Consider the following 19,134-nt stretch of genomic DNA (forward strand, 5'->3'; position numbering starts at 1 on the left):
GATTTTTTTATTGAACAAAAATTCAATTTGATACTTTAAAAATTAGTATAAATTGTTCTAAACACAAAAGAGACTCAAAACGTCAAATAAGAAATACCGTAAGTCAAAAAAGGTTTACTGTTATTTAGTTTGGTTGAAAACCTACAAAATCTTCATTACTTTCACTGTAATGTATTGTTTTATTACTTAGGGAGCATTATAAATAGTTATGTTTTTAAAAGAAAAAAACTACTATTGTTGTAAATAACACATTCAATTGAACTAAACTATGCATGCCTATTTATATATATTTACACATGGCTTGTGTATATCGTATATATACATATATATATTATTCATATCTTCGGTGTATAGGACACAAGCAGATTTTGACATCAAATTTTGGGGTAAAAAAGTGCGTCTTATACATCGAACAATACGGTAATATTTTCATAATTTCCATTTAAGATCCTCTATTTATCATGTTTTTAAAAGGAAATTTACAATGCATGATTTTCCAATGTCATGTTTAATGGTATAAATATTTTTCAACAAAAGAATATGTTACTACCAAAATACGATATTCATGTTCTGAATAAAACCGACGTTTGTTGTAACCGATAACTAAATGTAACTAGTGAATGTTTTTCCATCATAAACTTTGACTCAGTGCTTGTTCTCTTCCTTAAGCAAAGTTCCTGAAGTTTGCAGACATGCGTAACTTACCAACTTCTAGGTATTTTAAACAAATACTATATTTCTAATGGGTTAATACTTCACTACAGTAAAACAAATATATATATGTGTTGTTCATTTAATTTCCATTTTAACCTGAATCTTTCAATCAGAGAAAATGTTAAATTGGTGAGTATCTTAAAATTATTTACAGTGCACTGCCAATGAGAAAAAACATAATGCCATGGAAACATTTACTCAATATTATTTGGATGAATACAGCTCTGTACAGAGAAGTTGGATAAGATGGGTAAAGCTTATTACAGTTTGTTTGTTTGAAGTTTGGCAAAAAGCTACACAATGGGCTATCTGTGTTCTGCCCACCACGGGTATCAAAACCATTTCTAGGGTTGAAAGTCTGCAGACATACTGCCGTTCCAATGGGGGAGCAAACACTAAAGAAAATTCTTCCAATAATAACAAATATCAATAATTACCATGATTAGTAACCTATATGATCACAGTGAAGACAGAAAGAAAATCATCAAAAATCAGAATTTGGGAGTATAATAGACATATAAGACTCATATTGATCTATATATGTGTTAATTAATTGTGATTGGTTAGAAGATCATACAATAAAATATACTAAAATAATGGGATGTCAACTATACTTGGCAAAAATAAAAATAAAATGATCCTTCTACATCTAGCTAACTGAAAACATACCGAGTCAACCTAGTACAGAACACCTCTCATGAAACCATTCCAATCTTAATGCCAGATAAGCAGATAGCACAAAATAGTGAAAAACTACAGTATGAATGATATAAATATTTTTGAACAAAAGAATATGTTATTAACAAAATACGACATTCATGTTCTGAATAAAACTGATGTTTGTTGTAACCGATAACTAAATGTAACTAGTGAATGTTTTTCCATCATAAACTTTGACTCAGTGCTTGTTCTCTTCCTTAAGCAGATAGCACAAAATAGTGAAAAACCACAGTAAACGGAACAAACTGTCAGAAGTCTGGTATTAGAGAAACTAATTTCGACACATTCGTGCATCCTCTTCAGTCTTGCGTTGTTTTCTGGTAGGAAAAAAACTGGTCAACAAATGCATACATGACCCCTGATCTAGGAATTCCCTTAGGGACACAGGAGGTCAGAAGTTGTTAAGTTTAAAGTGACCTTGGGAGGTGTTAAAATTAGGCAGGCTTTTGATTAAGCAACCTTCGACAATTCTTATTTTTGTTCAGTTTACTGTGGTTTTTCACTAATTGCTATAATAATTAGTAGCTATTAATAATAATAAACAATTATCAACAACTAACTAAAAACAAAAATTAATTGCCATACACGATATTATGTTCTTTTATCATTATTGGCACAAAATACTTTTCTAAAAAGAAGAAGACCCAAGATCGAATCCCAGCATCTACCAACATAAATTGTTCTTTTCAGAACTTCTCTAGAGATGACAGATTATCAAACAAAACTTAGGATGTAAAATAATTAGTATCTAGTAATAATAATAAACAATTATCAATAACTAATTAATAAGAAGACTTAAATGATCATACAGGTTACTAATAATGAAAAATCCTTTCAACATCTTTGCTATCTATTACATTGAATTCTACAATTTTTGTTGCTGTAATTTTACTTTACGTCTGAGAAGTTACTAAAGCATACCCAATTTTCTGCAAGACTATGAAAAAGAAAGCTTTTACTTGCATTAATTTCTTTAATATTAACAATATTTACAAAAAAAGTTTAAAAAGAAAAAGAAAATAACACTACATGGCTTTGCTTACCTTGTTTCGTTTGCCACCCGAATTCTTACACCCTTTGGAATGACAAGGCCAAGATGAGCTCGAAGTCTGCAATTAGTAGGACCTGTGTGAGCCCAGACGTGAGTGCCAGGTTGCATGACAGAGAATTTCACCTGACATATTAGAAAAAACAAACTAATTAAACAAGTTAAATCATTTGAACAATTACCACTAAGAGTGTCAGGCTCTAATTCGGCTTACAACAGTTTGAATACAAAAAGAAAATTGCAAAAGTCTTTATTAAAAATTCCCCAGATGATTTTTGTACAAAGCATTATCAAATCAATTTAATAAAATACATAGTACAGTTTACAGTTACTCTCAGTTTATGAATGTACCAGCAAATATCTTATTCCAATAATGATGTTTGTTAACTTTAATGATGCCTTATGCAGATTATGAGCTAAATGGCCAGGTAAGAGACCTTTATGGCTCAGACACAGCCATTTCTAATTTTGAACTACAGATCAGAGAAAAGGCTAACAGTTGGTAGCACTTGCTACCTAAAGTTGCTACTTTTAACTGAATAGCATGATTGCCTGTAAAGCTTTTACGATATAACCAAACTTAAAAGTTCCAATCATGTATGGTAGCATCATGTTTTGAACCCAAAATCCTCAAAAAAGAATTTACAGTATAACTTCTATAAAGACAGATCATTAATCATTTCCGTAATTCGTGTCTCAAATTTTTCTCCACAAATAGTAAAGCCAAACCAAATACACATCAATAAACAAGTTGTGTAAGAACTACAAGTCCATATAAATTAATCGGTTCCTTATACATCATGTAAAATTGTGTATAATATTTTTAATCTTCCAAAAAATGTAAAGAAAATGTTTAATTTCATTTTGCTTAAAACTAAATTAATTTTAGTATGGATATTAATTCATACAAGAGTGAATATAAGATATAACTAATACCTGTCCTCGTTTACATCCAACAGCATCGGGTATATTCTCAATCAAAGCACAAGTCCGAGGCACTCTGTCACAGTTTTTGGCAAATTTCTGACCTTAAAAACAAATTTAAAAAAAATATTTTTTTTTATGCATTTAAGACATCAAATATTTTCTCATAACAAAACTTATCAAAACTGTTAGTGTGAAGAATTGTTTGTTTGTTTTTGAATTTCGCGCAGAGCTATCTGCCCTATCCGTCCCTAATTTTGCAGTGTAAGACAAGAGGGAAGGCAGCTAATCAACACTACCCACCGCCAACTCTTGAGCTACTCTTTTACCAGCGAATAGTGGGATTGAACGTCACATTATAATGCCCCCATGGCTTAAAGGGCAAACATGTTTGGTGGGACGGGGATTCGAACTCGCGACCCACAGATTGCGAGTCGAGTGCCCTAACCACCTGGCCTAGTGTGAAGAATACTCACTAATTCAAACAGATAAACATGTTCATACCAATTTTCAAAATATGTTAAAAAGACTACAAACTACTACTTCCTCCATACAGAAACATTAAGTTGATATTTGGTAACTATGTGGCAAAACACATGAGCAATTAAGTTTAAATGTCATATTTTTGTTAGTTTAAAGTTCACACATATAACTCTTTAAAAGTGGAATAAAAACTAAAAACTGTAACATGAATGACTATCCATAAATTCTCTGAACATCTCAGTAAAACACTGATATAAAATCAGCTTTTCAAACTAAAAAAAATTGATATGATCTGAATAATGAACTCTTAATCTAATACTTAGATAACTTCATTGAGTAACAGCAAACAATAATATTTTAAAAATAGCAACACTGAAAACGTCATGAAGAAACCAAGACTGTAGAAATGTTTAACTCTGAATCAAAGTTCCTCTACTAAAATAAATTGTCATATTTTTCAAATACACTTACAGAAGTATTATGAAATAACTATCGTTCTTCAGAAATGACTTTTCCTAAAAACACAAGTTATTTTGTAATTTTTAGAAACATTTTTTTCACAGTCACAATGATGCTACTTTGAAATTATTAGACAATAAATACCTCAATTTTGTTGGTAATCACACATTGCTTTTCTTACTTTTATTTAAAATGTCACAACTCCAAATAAATTTGGCTACTTTTTATTACTTTACTTTGTCACAAAGTAAAGTATTATGTTTTTTCAAATATAAATAAAATAACATACATTCGTAGCAGCCAGAAAAGCAGTTTCTTGATCAAAAAGGGGTTGTAGAACATGTTACACGTAACAGAGTACTGATTGTTTATGCAAAACTATATAAGCATTTCTGACATACATTCTTCTTGTATATGATTAAGGAGGGAGCTAACTTTAAAATCACAAAAAGAAATATATCTATGAAAACAGTTTGTAAGTAAACAATATATTTACATTATAGATTTAAACATATATAGTTTTAAAAGTTATTATACAATACACGATAATTTCTTACTTTTACCATTTCGTTATATAAATCTAACTCATTTGATCATAAAAAATGTAGTTAATACATAATATACAGATACATAAAGAAAATGTTAGGCATAATAATATAACAAATACAAGTTCTACCACAAGAACTGTGTTTTACTAAACTAATACTTACAATATGACATCAGTATATTTCTTATGATAATTACTCTCAGACAGACTCTTTACTTTTGACAAGATTTTTTTTTCTTTTATATAGTATTTGGCCATTATTATAAAAATGCACATAAAAAATAATTACTGAATGTACTGATGTAACAATACGCTCATAGATAAGAGATTATAACGATTACTTGAGTAAATCGCCCAGCTCTACTTCCCGGGTAAAGCCTACTGGTACTGTGCAACTATTTTTATCATCACTTCATATGCCTTTTGTTTAAGGTATTGGAGTTTTAATATCACTTCTTATGTGATTTTTGTAAGGTATTGGAGTTTTAATATCACTTCTTATGTGATTTTTGTAATGTATTGGAGTTTTAATATCACTTCATATGCTTTTTTCAAGGTATTAGATTTAATGTCACTTCATATGCCTTTTGTTTAAGATATTGGAGTTTTAATATTACTTCTTATGTGATTTTTTTAAGGTACTGGAGTTTTAATATCACTTCTTATGTGATTTTTGTAAGGTATTGGAGTTTTAATATCACTTCATATGCCTTTTGTTTAAGGTATTGGAGTTTTAATATTACTTCTTATGTGATTTTTTTAAGGTATTCGAGTTTTAATATCACTTCATATGCAATTTTTGTAAGGTATTGGAGTTTTAATATTACTTCATATGCCATTTTTTTAAGGTATGGGAGTTGTATTCCATAAAAGTATACCGACATACAAAATCTTGTGTTAATTTTTTGTAAAATAACATGTTTATATTATAAAGAACCTAGCAAACACTCCTTGCATATTCTATAATTAAACTAAAATAAGCAAACAAATGATATACACACACCTCTAGCAAACATTTCAAACTGTTTCCAGTCACCCGTGTCCCGCAACCCTTCACTCTCTGGTCGAAAACCAGACTGCTGTTCATTTAGGATGGCAAGAGCTTCATTTTTAATGATCTTCCAGTTTTTCTCTAACAGCTTAATGAAATATGATTGTTAAAATAAATATCAATTTTTTTAAAGAGAAAGAAGGATGCTACTGCACAATGTTGCATTAAAAAGGGAAAATGGTATGTTTAGATGTACGTTAATTTTCTTGTTGGACTTTCAGATTTTTATCAATTAGATCATAAAAAACATTAGTGTTTATAGAAAACCAGTAAAGTACATTGACACAGATTAGGCAGCCACACAATATACAGAACAACTGTATTAAATACACCCATTTCAACAAAAAAAGAGAGATAATACAGTTTAAGAAGGAACAAATTAATGTAACTTTCACAATCCAAGTATAAATAATCCCAGTAACTTATCCAAAATTCTATCCAACATGGTACTTTTTTTGCAATGCATTGTTCACTTTATTTAAATTAGTCAAATGCTTTAAGAAACTGAGTAGCTCATGAGAGTACGAGAAGATGTGATAAAGATTAATGTATTTCACATACAACTAAAATAATATTCTTGTAACTGTTAGCAAATGAATTTTTATATAATTTATCCTTGCTACACCTACTTTCAAGTAGAATACTCATTCAGTGTACATACTTTAAATATCTGTTTCACAATTACCATGAGATAAGTCTTTTTTCTTCCACTTCTGTTCCCTTTACAATTGAAATGTACTAGAAATGAGTTGTCGTCAATCATTTACACACACACACACACACACACACAGATGTATTTGTTTTCATTTTAATATATGAATTTACAAAGTAACAAAATTTATAAAATTTAGTGCAGAAAATTCACCACTAACCAGAATGTAGTTGTAATATGTTGTTTCTTCTGGCATCCACCAGGGTTGGCCTTTCAACCCTTTCACATTGTAAAGAGATCTCTGATATGCAGAAAGGAAGACTCCCTCTTTTACACCCTGCTCATATACCTCCATAGCCTAAGGAGATGCAAAAGATATTATACAGGAGTACGTTTAGTTCAACAAAAAATTTACCAAGTTAAAACACGGTTAACTGAAAGATGCTGAATATAAAAACCTTATCTAAAAACACAACAGTTACATCCCTGTCCTATCTACACTGTACATAGAATATATTCAATACAGGTAAAAACAAACAAAAAGCTATATCTCTATCATCTCCACTAGTTGTACTTGAGTTAAAGTTAATATGTTCCCATTACTTAAAAGGCACAAAAGACCAGTGCTTAGCTCCGGTTTCCTGTGGATCAAGCAATTGGAACATTTTCACATTCTTCCTGGATAAAATGCTTGTCCATCTCAGACTAACCTCCAGCTATTAGTTTGTACATATCTTACTACTGGGTAGACTGAAGAAAAGGTTAGGTAAAACTAGGTACAGAAGAACTTGTAATTAGCAACCTTTCAATCACGATTCCAAAACATTAAGTACCAGGCCACACTGCCCCATGTGGTATAGTACGTTCAGTAAATTGAGAGGTATATCCTTATCCTCTCTACTCTATATCGTATGTTTGGTGTATCAGGATATTATTACATTTATAACCTCTCCATTCAGATTAGTATGTTCATTAAACAAGAAAAATATATATATATCTTATCAAATTCACCGTTTAAAGCATGCATATTCAGCAAATGGGAAAACATATTATTGTACTCACCTACTGGATAAATTAGGTTTAGGAAATTGAAAGTTCCTAATAATATCATACTTTTTGTAAGAAGTAATACATTGTTTATTGAGTTACACACTTTGAAGCACCTATCTTGGCTAAACATAGCTGTACGTACTTATAATGTTGTAAGTATAAGTCCAATAAATGTAAAAATGTTGACTAATTACTTCTAACTTGAAACTTAACTGGGGGGGGGGGGATAGGAAAAATATAACTTAAAGCTACCACAAAAACTTTTGATAATTTACAAATTCAAAACGCTTTGATTCAAGTTCATTTTCAAAACCAATAACATCTACAAGTTCATTACATTATTTAAATTTTAATGATGCTTTTTTTCCTAAAATGCTGCATTGTGGCTAATATAATTAATAATTTATTTTAATACTAAAAATATTTACTGTATTTTACAACTGATCTTTTAAACAGTGTAGTAGAAAGTACGCGTATCTTTTAAACAGTGTAGTAGAAAGTACGCGTATCTTTTAAACAGTGTAGTAGAAAGTACGCGTATCTTTTAAACAGTGTAGTAGAAAGTACGCGTATCTTTTAAACAGTGTAGTAGAAAGTATGCGTATCTTTTAAACAGTGTAGTAGAAAGTATGCGTATTTTTTAAACAGTGTAGTAGAAAGTACGTGTATTTTTTAAACAGTGTAGTAGAAAGTACGTGTATTTTTTAAACAGTGTAGTAGAAAGTGCACGTATCTTTTAAACACTGCAGTAGAAAGTACGTGTATCTTTTAAACAGTGGAGTAGAAAGTGCATGTATCTTTTAAACAGTGCAGTTCTGGAAAGTACATGTATCTTTTAAACAATATAATTTATTTGTATTCATTTGGAATACTTTAGAAAATAGCTTTATGTTAAAAGCAAATGATCAAATGTTGATGTTTTGACTTTACCTACATATGTGTAGCATTATGTTAGAGACACGGAACACTTGTATTTATGATGACTCGGTACAAATGTGAATTTTTTTTTTCATGCGTTATTAATGAACTAGAATACGTATTTACATTATCTTTATTGCACAGTCTTGTTTTAAATAATATTATAACAAATAATAAATATAACTGGTGCATAACATTTAATATAATGATAATATATAAACATCATGCTAAACTTGAGCAACTTTTGCACTGTGCTCGTAAGGTTCAGTCTTTAAGTGGCATAATCACTCTCAGAGGTGTCTCATGTAAAATATCAATCAACTTTTTTAGTTTGTAGAAATTACATGTATGTTTTAAACAGTGTAGTAGAAAGTACATATATCTTTTAAACAGTGTAGTAGAAAGTACATATATCTTTTAAACAGTGTAGTAGAAAGTACATATATCTTTTAAACAGTGTAGTAGAAAGTACACGTTAAAAACTCAGTTGCATTATAGAAATTATTTATGTAAGTACTTTATTTAAGTAAACTTTAAGTAACAATATTTGAGTATGCCATGTTATATTTCATTATATCACAACAGCAACAAAGCTATTAATTGGAAATTAATATCATGACTTGCAAAGAAGTAAAACACAGACAAATTCAGTGATAAGCTTAACATTCTTTCATGGCACCAAAGAAATTTTTCTTTATTTCTGTGGTATTTTGTAAGTGGAACTTAGTTGTTGAACTACAGATTTTATTTTAAAGAGATTACGTGTAGAGTGACTTTGGATGTGACAAACTGGTGTGAAAACAATTATTTCTTTGATGCTTGGTAAAGTGAACGTGCTTGGAAAAAACCTAAATCTTGATTCAAATTTATGCTTGTCAATGATGTACTAAATAACATGATAAAAGTTAGCACTGAAAATTGAATTTAAATCTAAGCAAAATATATCAATGGAATTAGAAACATTTTTCAGAAAATCTATAAGAAATCTTATAGAAAATGGAAAATGGTAACAGTGCAACATTCAGACTGTCTTAGAATAAAACTAACCTCATCCTTCTTTCCAGTTCTAGCAAGTGCATCACCCAGGTGAAAAAAAAACCTTCCATCTATAACACCAGGTTCTCGTGTTGCAATTCCTTCACGCAGGTACTTAATTCCATCATCATAGTTATTGTCCTCAGTCTTCAAGATGAAACCGTAATGGACTTTAGCATATCCAATATCTGGGTGCTTTTTAATAATCTGTAATGGAAAGAAAGAAAATAAATCTCTCACAATATTAATTAAGTAGGTGAACTTTTTGAATAACCTTAGAGAGCTCAATTTCACAAAGTTTCAAAATCAAATGAACAAGAGTAGCATTAGTACTATTTCTTGGATGAAATGAATTATTAAATAGAGATAAAGGTCCAGCAAATATTTATACAAAAAATGTGGGGTGACCTTCTCTAAAATGTTCATGAGGGAACTGTAAACATGACCTATTTTAACAACAACAAAAAAAAGCATAAATAAGGCATGATTATGTCTTGCAACTTGCTCCTGAAGATGACGTTGCAACATCGAAATGTGTAGAGTCAATGTTTTAGCGGTCATAGATTGGCCTTAATTAAAATGTTTTTAATTGCGCACCCATTTTAACATTGTGTGCTTATTTATTATTCCAAATGAACAAGACGACTGTGCAACACAAATCAAGTTTATTCAGTAAACAATCAACAGCACTCTTCTGCATAAATTCTGGTTAACTAATGCTTTGTGAGAAAAACACAAAAACTGAAATTTTCATCAAAATATTAATCTACTTATAGTGTGATATTTTCCCACTTGTTGGTTGAGAACATATCCTTGCTACAGGCCAAGTAACAAGATCTACGGTGTTACATTAATGCTAAATTTATCTTATGAATGCAAGATGAACAACTTACAATGTTTTATAATTTTTTTAAGAAATACATTCTATACTGTACTAAAGCATAGCAGTATTATAAAGTTATCATACGTGAAAAACATTCCCAAACTATATTCTACAGTGCATGTACTAAAGCAGTGTTTTAAAGTTATCACATGAACATACACTACCAAATTATATTCTACAGTGCATGTACTAAAGCAGTGTTTTAAAGTTATCAAATGAACATACACTACCAAATTATATTCTACAGTGGCTGCCAGTAATGCGTAAACTCACACCAAAGTAGAAGCTGTATATAAACACTCGTAACATGACTGTGTTGAACTACTACAATTGCCTGTAACAATAAATGACATAGAACTTTTATTACAGTCATTTACATTGTGAAGTATTTCATGACATATTTTTAGTATTTGAAATAACCTTTTTCTTGGAAATATCTATATGTAAAATTTTTTGAAAAGACAAAAAAACTGAGTGGTATGAGAAGAAAAGATGTTAAGCCTAAGTTTGGAATTATAACAAAGTTTAGCTGACTTTCATTTCATAGCATATATTTAACTGATATACTGAGTGGGATACTTCCATCATGATCTTTGAAGTATAATAAACAGTTTTACAATAGTTTTATTATTATATTTTACTGATATACTGAGTGGGATACTTCCATCATGATCTTTGAAGTATAATGAACTGTTTTACCATTACATTTAAATGACATACTGAGTAAGATACTCTTCTTAAGATCTACAAAATATAACAAACACCTTCACAGTAAAACATTATTATTACATTTAAATGACATATCGAGTAAGATACTCTTCTAAAGATCTACAAGATAACAAATACCTTTACAGTAAAGCTATATTATTAAAATCCACTGATATACTGAGTAGGATACTCCCATTAGGATCACTGATTTAAAAGCACTACAGCTTGCTGATCAACTATTGCTTATAGAGATTTATTAATAATTTCAAAACAGATTTAAGGACATATACACACACCACCTACCACATGTTACAAGTATCAAGGTGGCAGTCACCACCATAGACTGAATCTTTCGATTTCTTTTACACAAAAAGACAGAAGATGCCATATTTTTTCATCAATTATAATGTGCTACCGTTCTATCCATACTACCACAAGTATGAGAAAAATCCTGGTACTGTTTCTATTGAGTATCAGAAGATCTAAGATAAATGCAGTAAAATTACATGTGAAGTGCTGTATAAAACTACAAAGACATTATTAAATAGTCATCTTCTACTGAAAACACCATATTTTTTGTGTATCTCCAATGCAATACGAAACAAGTCACTGTTTTGTGTAGGTTTTAGATATATACACATCATTAAACTCATTTACTAATACTTTTCAGAATATTCACCTTTATAACTCAATTTACTATTCAAGTTCTCTGGGCTTCTGAATGGGGGAAAATTGTAATATAGAAACATGTATAGTAAGCACAAAGGAAGTAAAGAAAGTCCATATTACTTAGGGCAATATTTCATCAACCCAGCTAGATCACTGAAAGAGACAGTTATGATGTTTTTTTTTATAGCTTCACATGTGATACATAGTTTGAAGTAAACTGTACACTTTTTCTTTCTGAGATTGAGATTGCTTGACTTTCCAGCTAAATTTATCACGAGTTTATTTTCTTCTTGTATTAATTTTTAGGAACAATCAGAGAATTATAACAAACCTTTTTTAACACTTTCTTAGCTTCTTGTCCTTTTCCCACTAGCAAGTATGTCACAGCCAACTGATTATGGATATTAACATTTTCTGGATATTTGTCGGCTAAATGCTTCTGTAAGTTAAGAGCTTTTCCTAACAGACCTGTAGAAAATATCAAAACAAAATCTAACACAAGAAAAGTTAAACAGATAAAACAAATATTAAAAGGTACTCAGCTTAGGAGACATTTGAAATATTTTAATACAGAAGGATTTAAATTCTTAGAATATTTTTGAGGCTCTTATTAACTTTTTTCACAAATATTGCCATAAATATATATAAAAACAAAGCATATAAGTGAAAAGTATTTATAATTCCCATACATATGAACATTGCATTCTTTGATTGCACAGTGTTCTTTATGACCAACTTTGTAATAATCTGCTTTATACTTTTCTTATGTGTTTAGGGTTCCCCAGAGACATCTGTGTAACTTCATTTCTTTTATATCTTTATTAGTCTAATAAGAAAAAAAAAAAAAAACTTTCTAAATTTATTCTGAATTTTTTTTTCTTGAAGGGGGGGAGGTTTATAACCAATTTAACAGAAAGCTATTCTTGTGAAAAAATTTTATTCACAGACAACTGTTCTGACAAAAATTCCTTTTCACATGTTACTACTCTTGTAACAATTTTTTGTTTAACAGGAATCGTTCCCATAACAATCAAACAGAAATCTGTTGTTGTAACAACCAGTTTCACAGAAAGCTATTCTTTCTTCTCCTACTATTAATTGAGAAATAACTGCTACAAATTTTTTATTTAAACTGCTCTATTTGACACACCATAATAATATCAAAAAGTATGTAGTTCTTTATAATGATTATAGCATATAATAACCTCACCTCTAAATCTCATTCTATCTACTGCTCGGTTAGCAGCAAGTAAATACAATTTGTCCGGGACTTTGGGCATACTGAGGACATCTTGGTAGGCAGCAACTGCTTGTTCTAATAAGGAATTACTGCGTTGCTGTTCAGCCATCCTGTCCAAGCTTTGAGCTTTCCCATATTCTGCACGAGGACTTTGAGGGTGCTGCTTTAGCAGCTCTTCAAAGTGTTTTAAAGCTTTCTCCGGAGACTGGTTAATAGAACAAAGGAGGGGTACTTGGGTTTACTACACTACAGGGTTAAAATAAACAATTTTCAACTAAAACAAAACTCAAAGGCAAAACAACATATTAAACAGAGAAGCTGTTATGTACGTAAAATGAAGCTTTCATGCTGTTATTTCTACAAATTACATGAACATTGGTTTATAATTCTTTCCAATGGTACATGTAGTACTGCAGTATTACACGAACCAAATTTTTTTTTTTAATAAGTTAAAACACAATTTTCTAAAACTAAAAATCAAATTTAGCATAGAATGAATTAATAGTTGCATTTATTTTTCTTGCGTTTAATGTGAGCACTACAAACACTACTAACATTTGCGTACCTCATGCATTACAATTATGCTCTATCTCATGCATGAAATGCCAACAGTTGAGAAAAACAGCAACCTTTACAGAAAGTATGTGCAAGATAAATTCATGGATTTTTGACTATAAGTTCTAGAGTTATTTACCTCTTCAATGTGTTTATACTGCAAAAGCTAAAAACAACTATTCTCAAGGTGAATTCTTCTGTTATATTAATATAAGGAACCTATTGAATGACAAATGTATTACAAACAACAATGTACTTTATGTTTCTAGAAATGTTCAGAATATTAAATGGGAAGGAATGATATCTTTTTATAATTAGTCACCCTCAGTTTCTGTTCTCTACCATCTTATTTTTTTTTATGTCTCAATATTTATATTTCACAGTTAATAAAATGTTAACCAAACTTATACTGAATAACTGGTGGCTAACATAGTACACACTAATAAATTGAGAGCCAACTTATGATAACTCAATTATTTTAGTGAATTAGTCGTATGTCCACATAAACTGTCATTTGATAGGTCTTGGTGTGTGGCTGGAAACACCCCTAAATTTTAATTATGATGACGAATAAAAAGTTATAGGAATTTTTTTACATACGTATTTTGAAAATCCCACAAAATAACAAACAGTGTTGATTCATGTAAATATTCAAACAAAAAGTTTGTGCATAACTTATACTGCTGTAAGTTTTGGAAAGTAAGGTATTCCATTAAATTATGTAGTAATCACTAAGATCTTTCAAAATCAATCATTTTAAAATTATATCAGGGTCAAATCCAGGTTTGTTTGTTATTTTTTCCCAGGCAATTCAACATTTTTTTTTTTTGTGTGAAAATGCTTTTTTCTAAGTATCAATCATTCTCATTCACCCCCAAATTCTTAAATTATTATTGGTGCATTTTGAACTCAATTCATAACTTGAAAACTTGATGATGAGATTTCTCATCTTTTTTTTTAATTTTTTTTATGAAGAAACCCTCCAAAGATCTCTAAAATAACCTGGGTAGGTTTGTTTTTTTTCCACAAAAGCATACTCTCTCCCAGCATAAAGAATTTAAATGGTTTACCTTTGCCAAAACAAAACAATTTGTATCACGAGTTTCTAAAACTTTCAGTTTATTTGTTATCCCTTTATTGCAGGATCCACCATGTATCCATTGCAACATTTGGAATTGAGGTGAACCCATACCTATCATCACTTTTAAGTCGGGATGCGACAAACGACGAAGTAGAATTACTTGGTATCAAAATCAATTTTTATTTATAATTAATAAAAATTTCACACACAAAAAAAACAGGAAGCAAAGTACTTTTTGAAAAAATTTACTTTTTAAACCTTTCATTTGACCCCCCCAGAACTAAAAAGAGAGAAAAAGTTGTGCCCTTGCCCAGATTTGACCCTCATAAGGTATTTAGATATTATAGCACACATAGCACACTTATACTGTACAAGTATCAATACATAAAATACTCTTGGTAAGATTAGTGATAGAAACCAGAATCATTCATTGCGTAATATTGAGCACGTGCTCGCATGTGTGTGTATGCCATTATTCAATGTAGTCCCACAAAAATAAACTGGTTTGTATGACACGTTATTAAACCAATAATAATCATCCATGTATGAGAGCTGTAATTAAAAACACTTAGCTTTTTGTTTGAAGTAAAATGTCACTTTTTTAAAAAAAAACGTACTGTAAATTAACAGTAACAAAGCTCTGAAATCCTTGTGTTAATACTAGTTCAGGATTACAAGGAAGTCTATGGATATATGTAGAATATATATTACATATTTGCTCTATGTGTAAGCTTAGTATACAATAAACTATACTGTAGAAATATATATATATATATATATATGTATGTGTGTAGATATATACACACATACATATACACAGTATGAAGCAGTGGTTGTGAATATAGCACAATTAGATATAGAAGTTTATTTTGAAACTACTTGTGAAACAGCAAATCATAGCCGTTATTAAAGCAACAATAAAGGTTAATGTACATGAACCTATATATATATAATGTACACTACTATATGTATCTTTAGTGAATATAACTAATGTTTAATGTGCTTATTAATCAATCAATCACTTTTTGTATATCTATATTATCAGAGCAATGCAACTGTATTACTGTACTGATTTTTTAAAGAAACTGGATAATACGAGAATATGTAGCTTAGCTATAATTCAGTCAAGCTTACATTATAATTCTTGGTTTTGAGTAACTTTACATGTCAAGCACAATCTTTAGATAATATTATATTGTTTCTTTTAAAATGAAATAAACATGCAAGTTTCTAACAGCTAAAAATTAAACTTATGAAAACCCATCTGTTTTCTCTCTTTGAACAAAGACAAGTCCATGTAAAGACAAAAGTCACCAGTTCTTAGTTTAGCATTATTAAAGGTAATAAAAAGAACAAATTTTTATTTCTACATTGTAACTAACATGTTTTAATGATTTGTTAGTATTTTAAAGGACAGAACATGTAAATATATATATATATATATATGTACACGCACATTAACTAAATAAAACAAGCGATAAATAGAAAAAAATAACACAAAAACATTTAGATCGCAGTCAAATATTAATCAACTAGTTGTGCCAAAAGTATAAATCTTCATTCTCTGCATCCTGAAATTTGGGAGAGAGAGAATAATTAAATTTTAGACAGAAGTCAAGAATGGTGAAAAATATTCAGTAATAATAACAAGTATCTAATATAGAGGTATGTGTATAAAGATCAAACTCAATGATTCAAAAAATATTAACACATGAATGTAGTAAATGTAAATAACACTTCCATCTTTCATTTTCCTTTATTTTATAATAAACATGTAACATTAACCATGTGGACTAAGAACTTGCTGAAATAATTTGAAAATAATTGATAAAAAGTGAAGATATCTCAATATAAAACAAAATATCTAACATGGAATGTGGTTAAAAAAACAAAACAAGCACTAAAACTCAATAATGTCGGTGCCAGCATCAACAAAATGTTGAACCTTGTATTAGCTTTTGTTCTTCAACCATATCCCTTGTTAGCTCGTTTTATTTTACAACTGAAAATCAAACAAGCTTACTCGCTGCCAATTGTAGAAATGCTGTACATTTATCTTTTCACTTTTTTTTTAGATTCTTATACAATATTAATATTGGAACAGTTACATATAAATAATTAATATTTAATCTACAAATATACAACAATAGTACATTAGATTTACATCTACAAAGCTAAATTCTTTACAGGGGCTATCATCTATGACAGAAAGCCTGCGGCCGAATAATGAATAATTGATATTCTAGCGCACAAGCTAATATTTATGCTTGCACTTTGTAAAATTATTCTACATATCTAATAGCTAGATTTATCACTTAGAAATGCAGAGAAAACTATGAAACAAGTAAACGCTACAAATCTGAATCATATGAAAATTGTGAGAAAAAAAAAAAACATGCTCTTGTTTTCTCATTAATTATGTCAAATTATAACATTATATAATATTTATTGATGAAAAATAAGCCAATTTGTTGATTTGTGTTTTTCATCAATAAATGTTTTGTTATGCTTATAACAGTTGCTTATTTCAGTGTCAGAATAAAACAACATATGTGCCTTACAATAAATAGTACCTTCTTTTCTTGTTCTAAAATACTACACAGGTTTGACACTATTGCATTGTTTTAAAGTAATATGAATCCCACCTTTACAAAATTTTTAGTACTTGTGTACAAAAGATAAAACAAATCTTATGAACAGGGATCATTTTACTATTAATTTACAACTTATACATAACAGTTGGGTGATTTACAACCGTCTTTTTACTGCTAACAATCTTGTGTAAAATTTAATCTTGCCACTTCTATTCAACATTTAATATAGTTTAAAAAGTGCATTACATGGAAGTCATAACAACCAAAAATGAATTAATTGGCCGTGAACACCTTTTTGGAAGTTAAGTATATGCAGAAGATTTGTGAGGTCACGTTGAATCTCTAGACAACAAAAGTTGAAATACCGAGTACTTTTTGTGTAGAATAGAAAAATTCAAAATCCCAACTGCTATGAATATACAGGTCATCATTTTATGAAGAAACTAATGAGGTGTATATTTAGGGTGTATCCATTGGTTACACATATACAATGTACTTAAGTATATTACATTACTTGGTTGTTTTTTTTAGAATAAATAATTACTTGCCTGTACCCAGTACAAAACTATAGTTTGAATACATTAGGCTAAATTTTTCATACTCTACAAATTGCATTTTAAGGTCTAGCCACTGGTTATACATATAAAATGTATTTTAACATGTTACATGCTTTAGTTTGGGTTTTTTCAAACAGATAAATACACTTTTTTGTATCTAGTACAAAACTATAGTTTGAATACATTAGGCTATACATTAGGCTAAATTTTTCATACTCTACAAATTGCATTTTAAAGTCTAGCCACTGGTTATACATATAAAATGTATTTTAACATGTTACATGCTTTAGTTTGGGTTTTTTCAAACAGATAAATATACTTTTTTGTATCTAGTACAAAACTATAGTTTGAATATATTAGGCTAAACTTTTGCTTACTCTGCAGAACATATTTTTATGTTGTAAGATAATTTAATCTTGAGTTTTACAGAATACATACTAAATTTATAGCCAATAAAAACAGCAATAGTTTATACCTGGAAAACTTCAGAACAAATTTGTTTGAATAATTATTACAGCCTACAATGTATACAAAAAGTATATACAATATAAGAAAAGTATATGTTTCTGTTTAAAGTTTACATACACAAAGCAACATGGTAACTAATGTTATAATACCTTTCCTAATTTCATTATTCCAGCTTTATTTTTCTGTGAACAAATAAGTGAAAGCAAAGAAGAATATGTAACAATATATCAATTACACTATATCTGCTACATTCAATGCCTAATACAAGTGTTCATCAGGCCAGCTGGAATATGAAAAACAAAGAAGTGGTTGAGATACTACATCATCCAGCTGCATGAACAACAACTCTTATCGTGTGAATAAGATTTAGTTCATGATGTGTAATATTTATCAAGTTTATACAAGTCATTTATAAGGGAAAGTTAGGGTTTAATTAATAACAGAATATTATTTACATAACAGCAAGAACACATGATTATTACATATTTTTACTTGAATTAATTTTACTCATCATTCAGGAGAACTGGCAAAGCAGCAAGGTAATCTTATTATTACACCTATAATAAACTGAAATGTACACATACTATGACCTTTATATCCACTCTTTTAACTGTTTTAATGCATGTACTCATGTTACTATAAATCAGTGGTTCTCAAACTTTATACAGTCTGAGCGCACTTACAATACTACAGATACTTGCTGGCGCACTGTATACAAAATAGGACTAATATGTTATAATTAAGTTAAATATATAGAAAAATAATGCATTTAATAAAA

General features: G+C 29.5%; 1 protein-coding gene across 3 annotated transcripts in view; it reads right to left on the minus strand.

Moving 5' to 3' along the window:
- The window catches only part of LOC106465137 (aspartyl/asparaginyl beta-hydroxylase-like), a 46,273-nt gene that overhangs the window by 9,761 nt on the left and 17,378 nt on the right, over positions 1 to 19,134 (minus strand). For all 3 annotated transcript variants that reach the window (XR_002611901.1, XR_002611900.1, XM_013925336.2), the window contains exons 5-11: positions 13,072 to 13,306; positions 12,193 to 12,329; positions 9,614 to 9,808; positions 6,819 to 6,956; positions 5,899 to 6,034; positions 3,419 to 3,510; positions 2,478 to 2,608 (exon numbers count right to left, since the gene is read on the minus strand). Coding sequence is in view for 1 of the 3 variants with exons in the window: in XM_013925336.2 (XP_013780790.1) it covers positions 2,478 to 2,608; positions 3,419 to 3,510; positions 5,899 to 6,034; positions 6,819 to 6,956; positions 9,614 to 9,808; positions 12,193 to 12,329; positions 13,072 to 13,306 (1,064 nt within the window). In the remaining 2 variants the exon portion in view is untranslated. The remainder of the gene's footprint in view (positions 1 to 2,477; positions 2,609 to 3,418; positions 3,511 to 5,898; positions 6,035 to 6,818; positions 6,957 to 9,613; positions 9,809 to 12,192; positions 12,330 to 13,071; positions 13,307 to 19,134) is intronic.

Source organism: Limulus polyphemus, unplaced genomic scaffold, assembly GCF_000517525.1.
Source record: "Limulus polyphemus unplaced genomic scaffold, Limulus_polyphemus-2.1.2 Scaffold1847, whole genome shotgun sequence".
Taxonomy (NCBI): domain Eukaryota; kingdom Metazoa; phylum Arthropoda; class Merostomata; order Xiphosura; family Limulidae; genus Limulus; species Limulus polyphemus.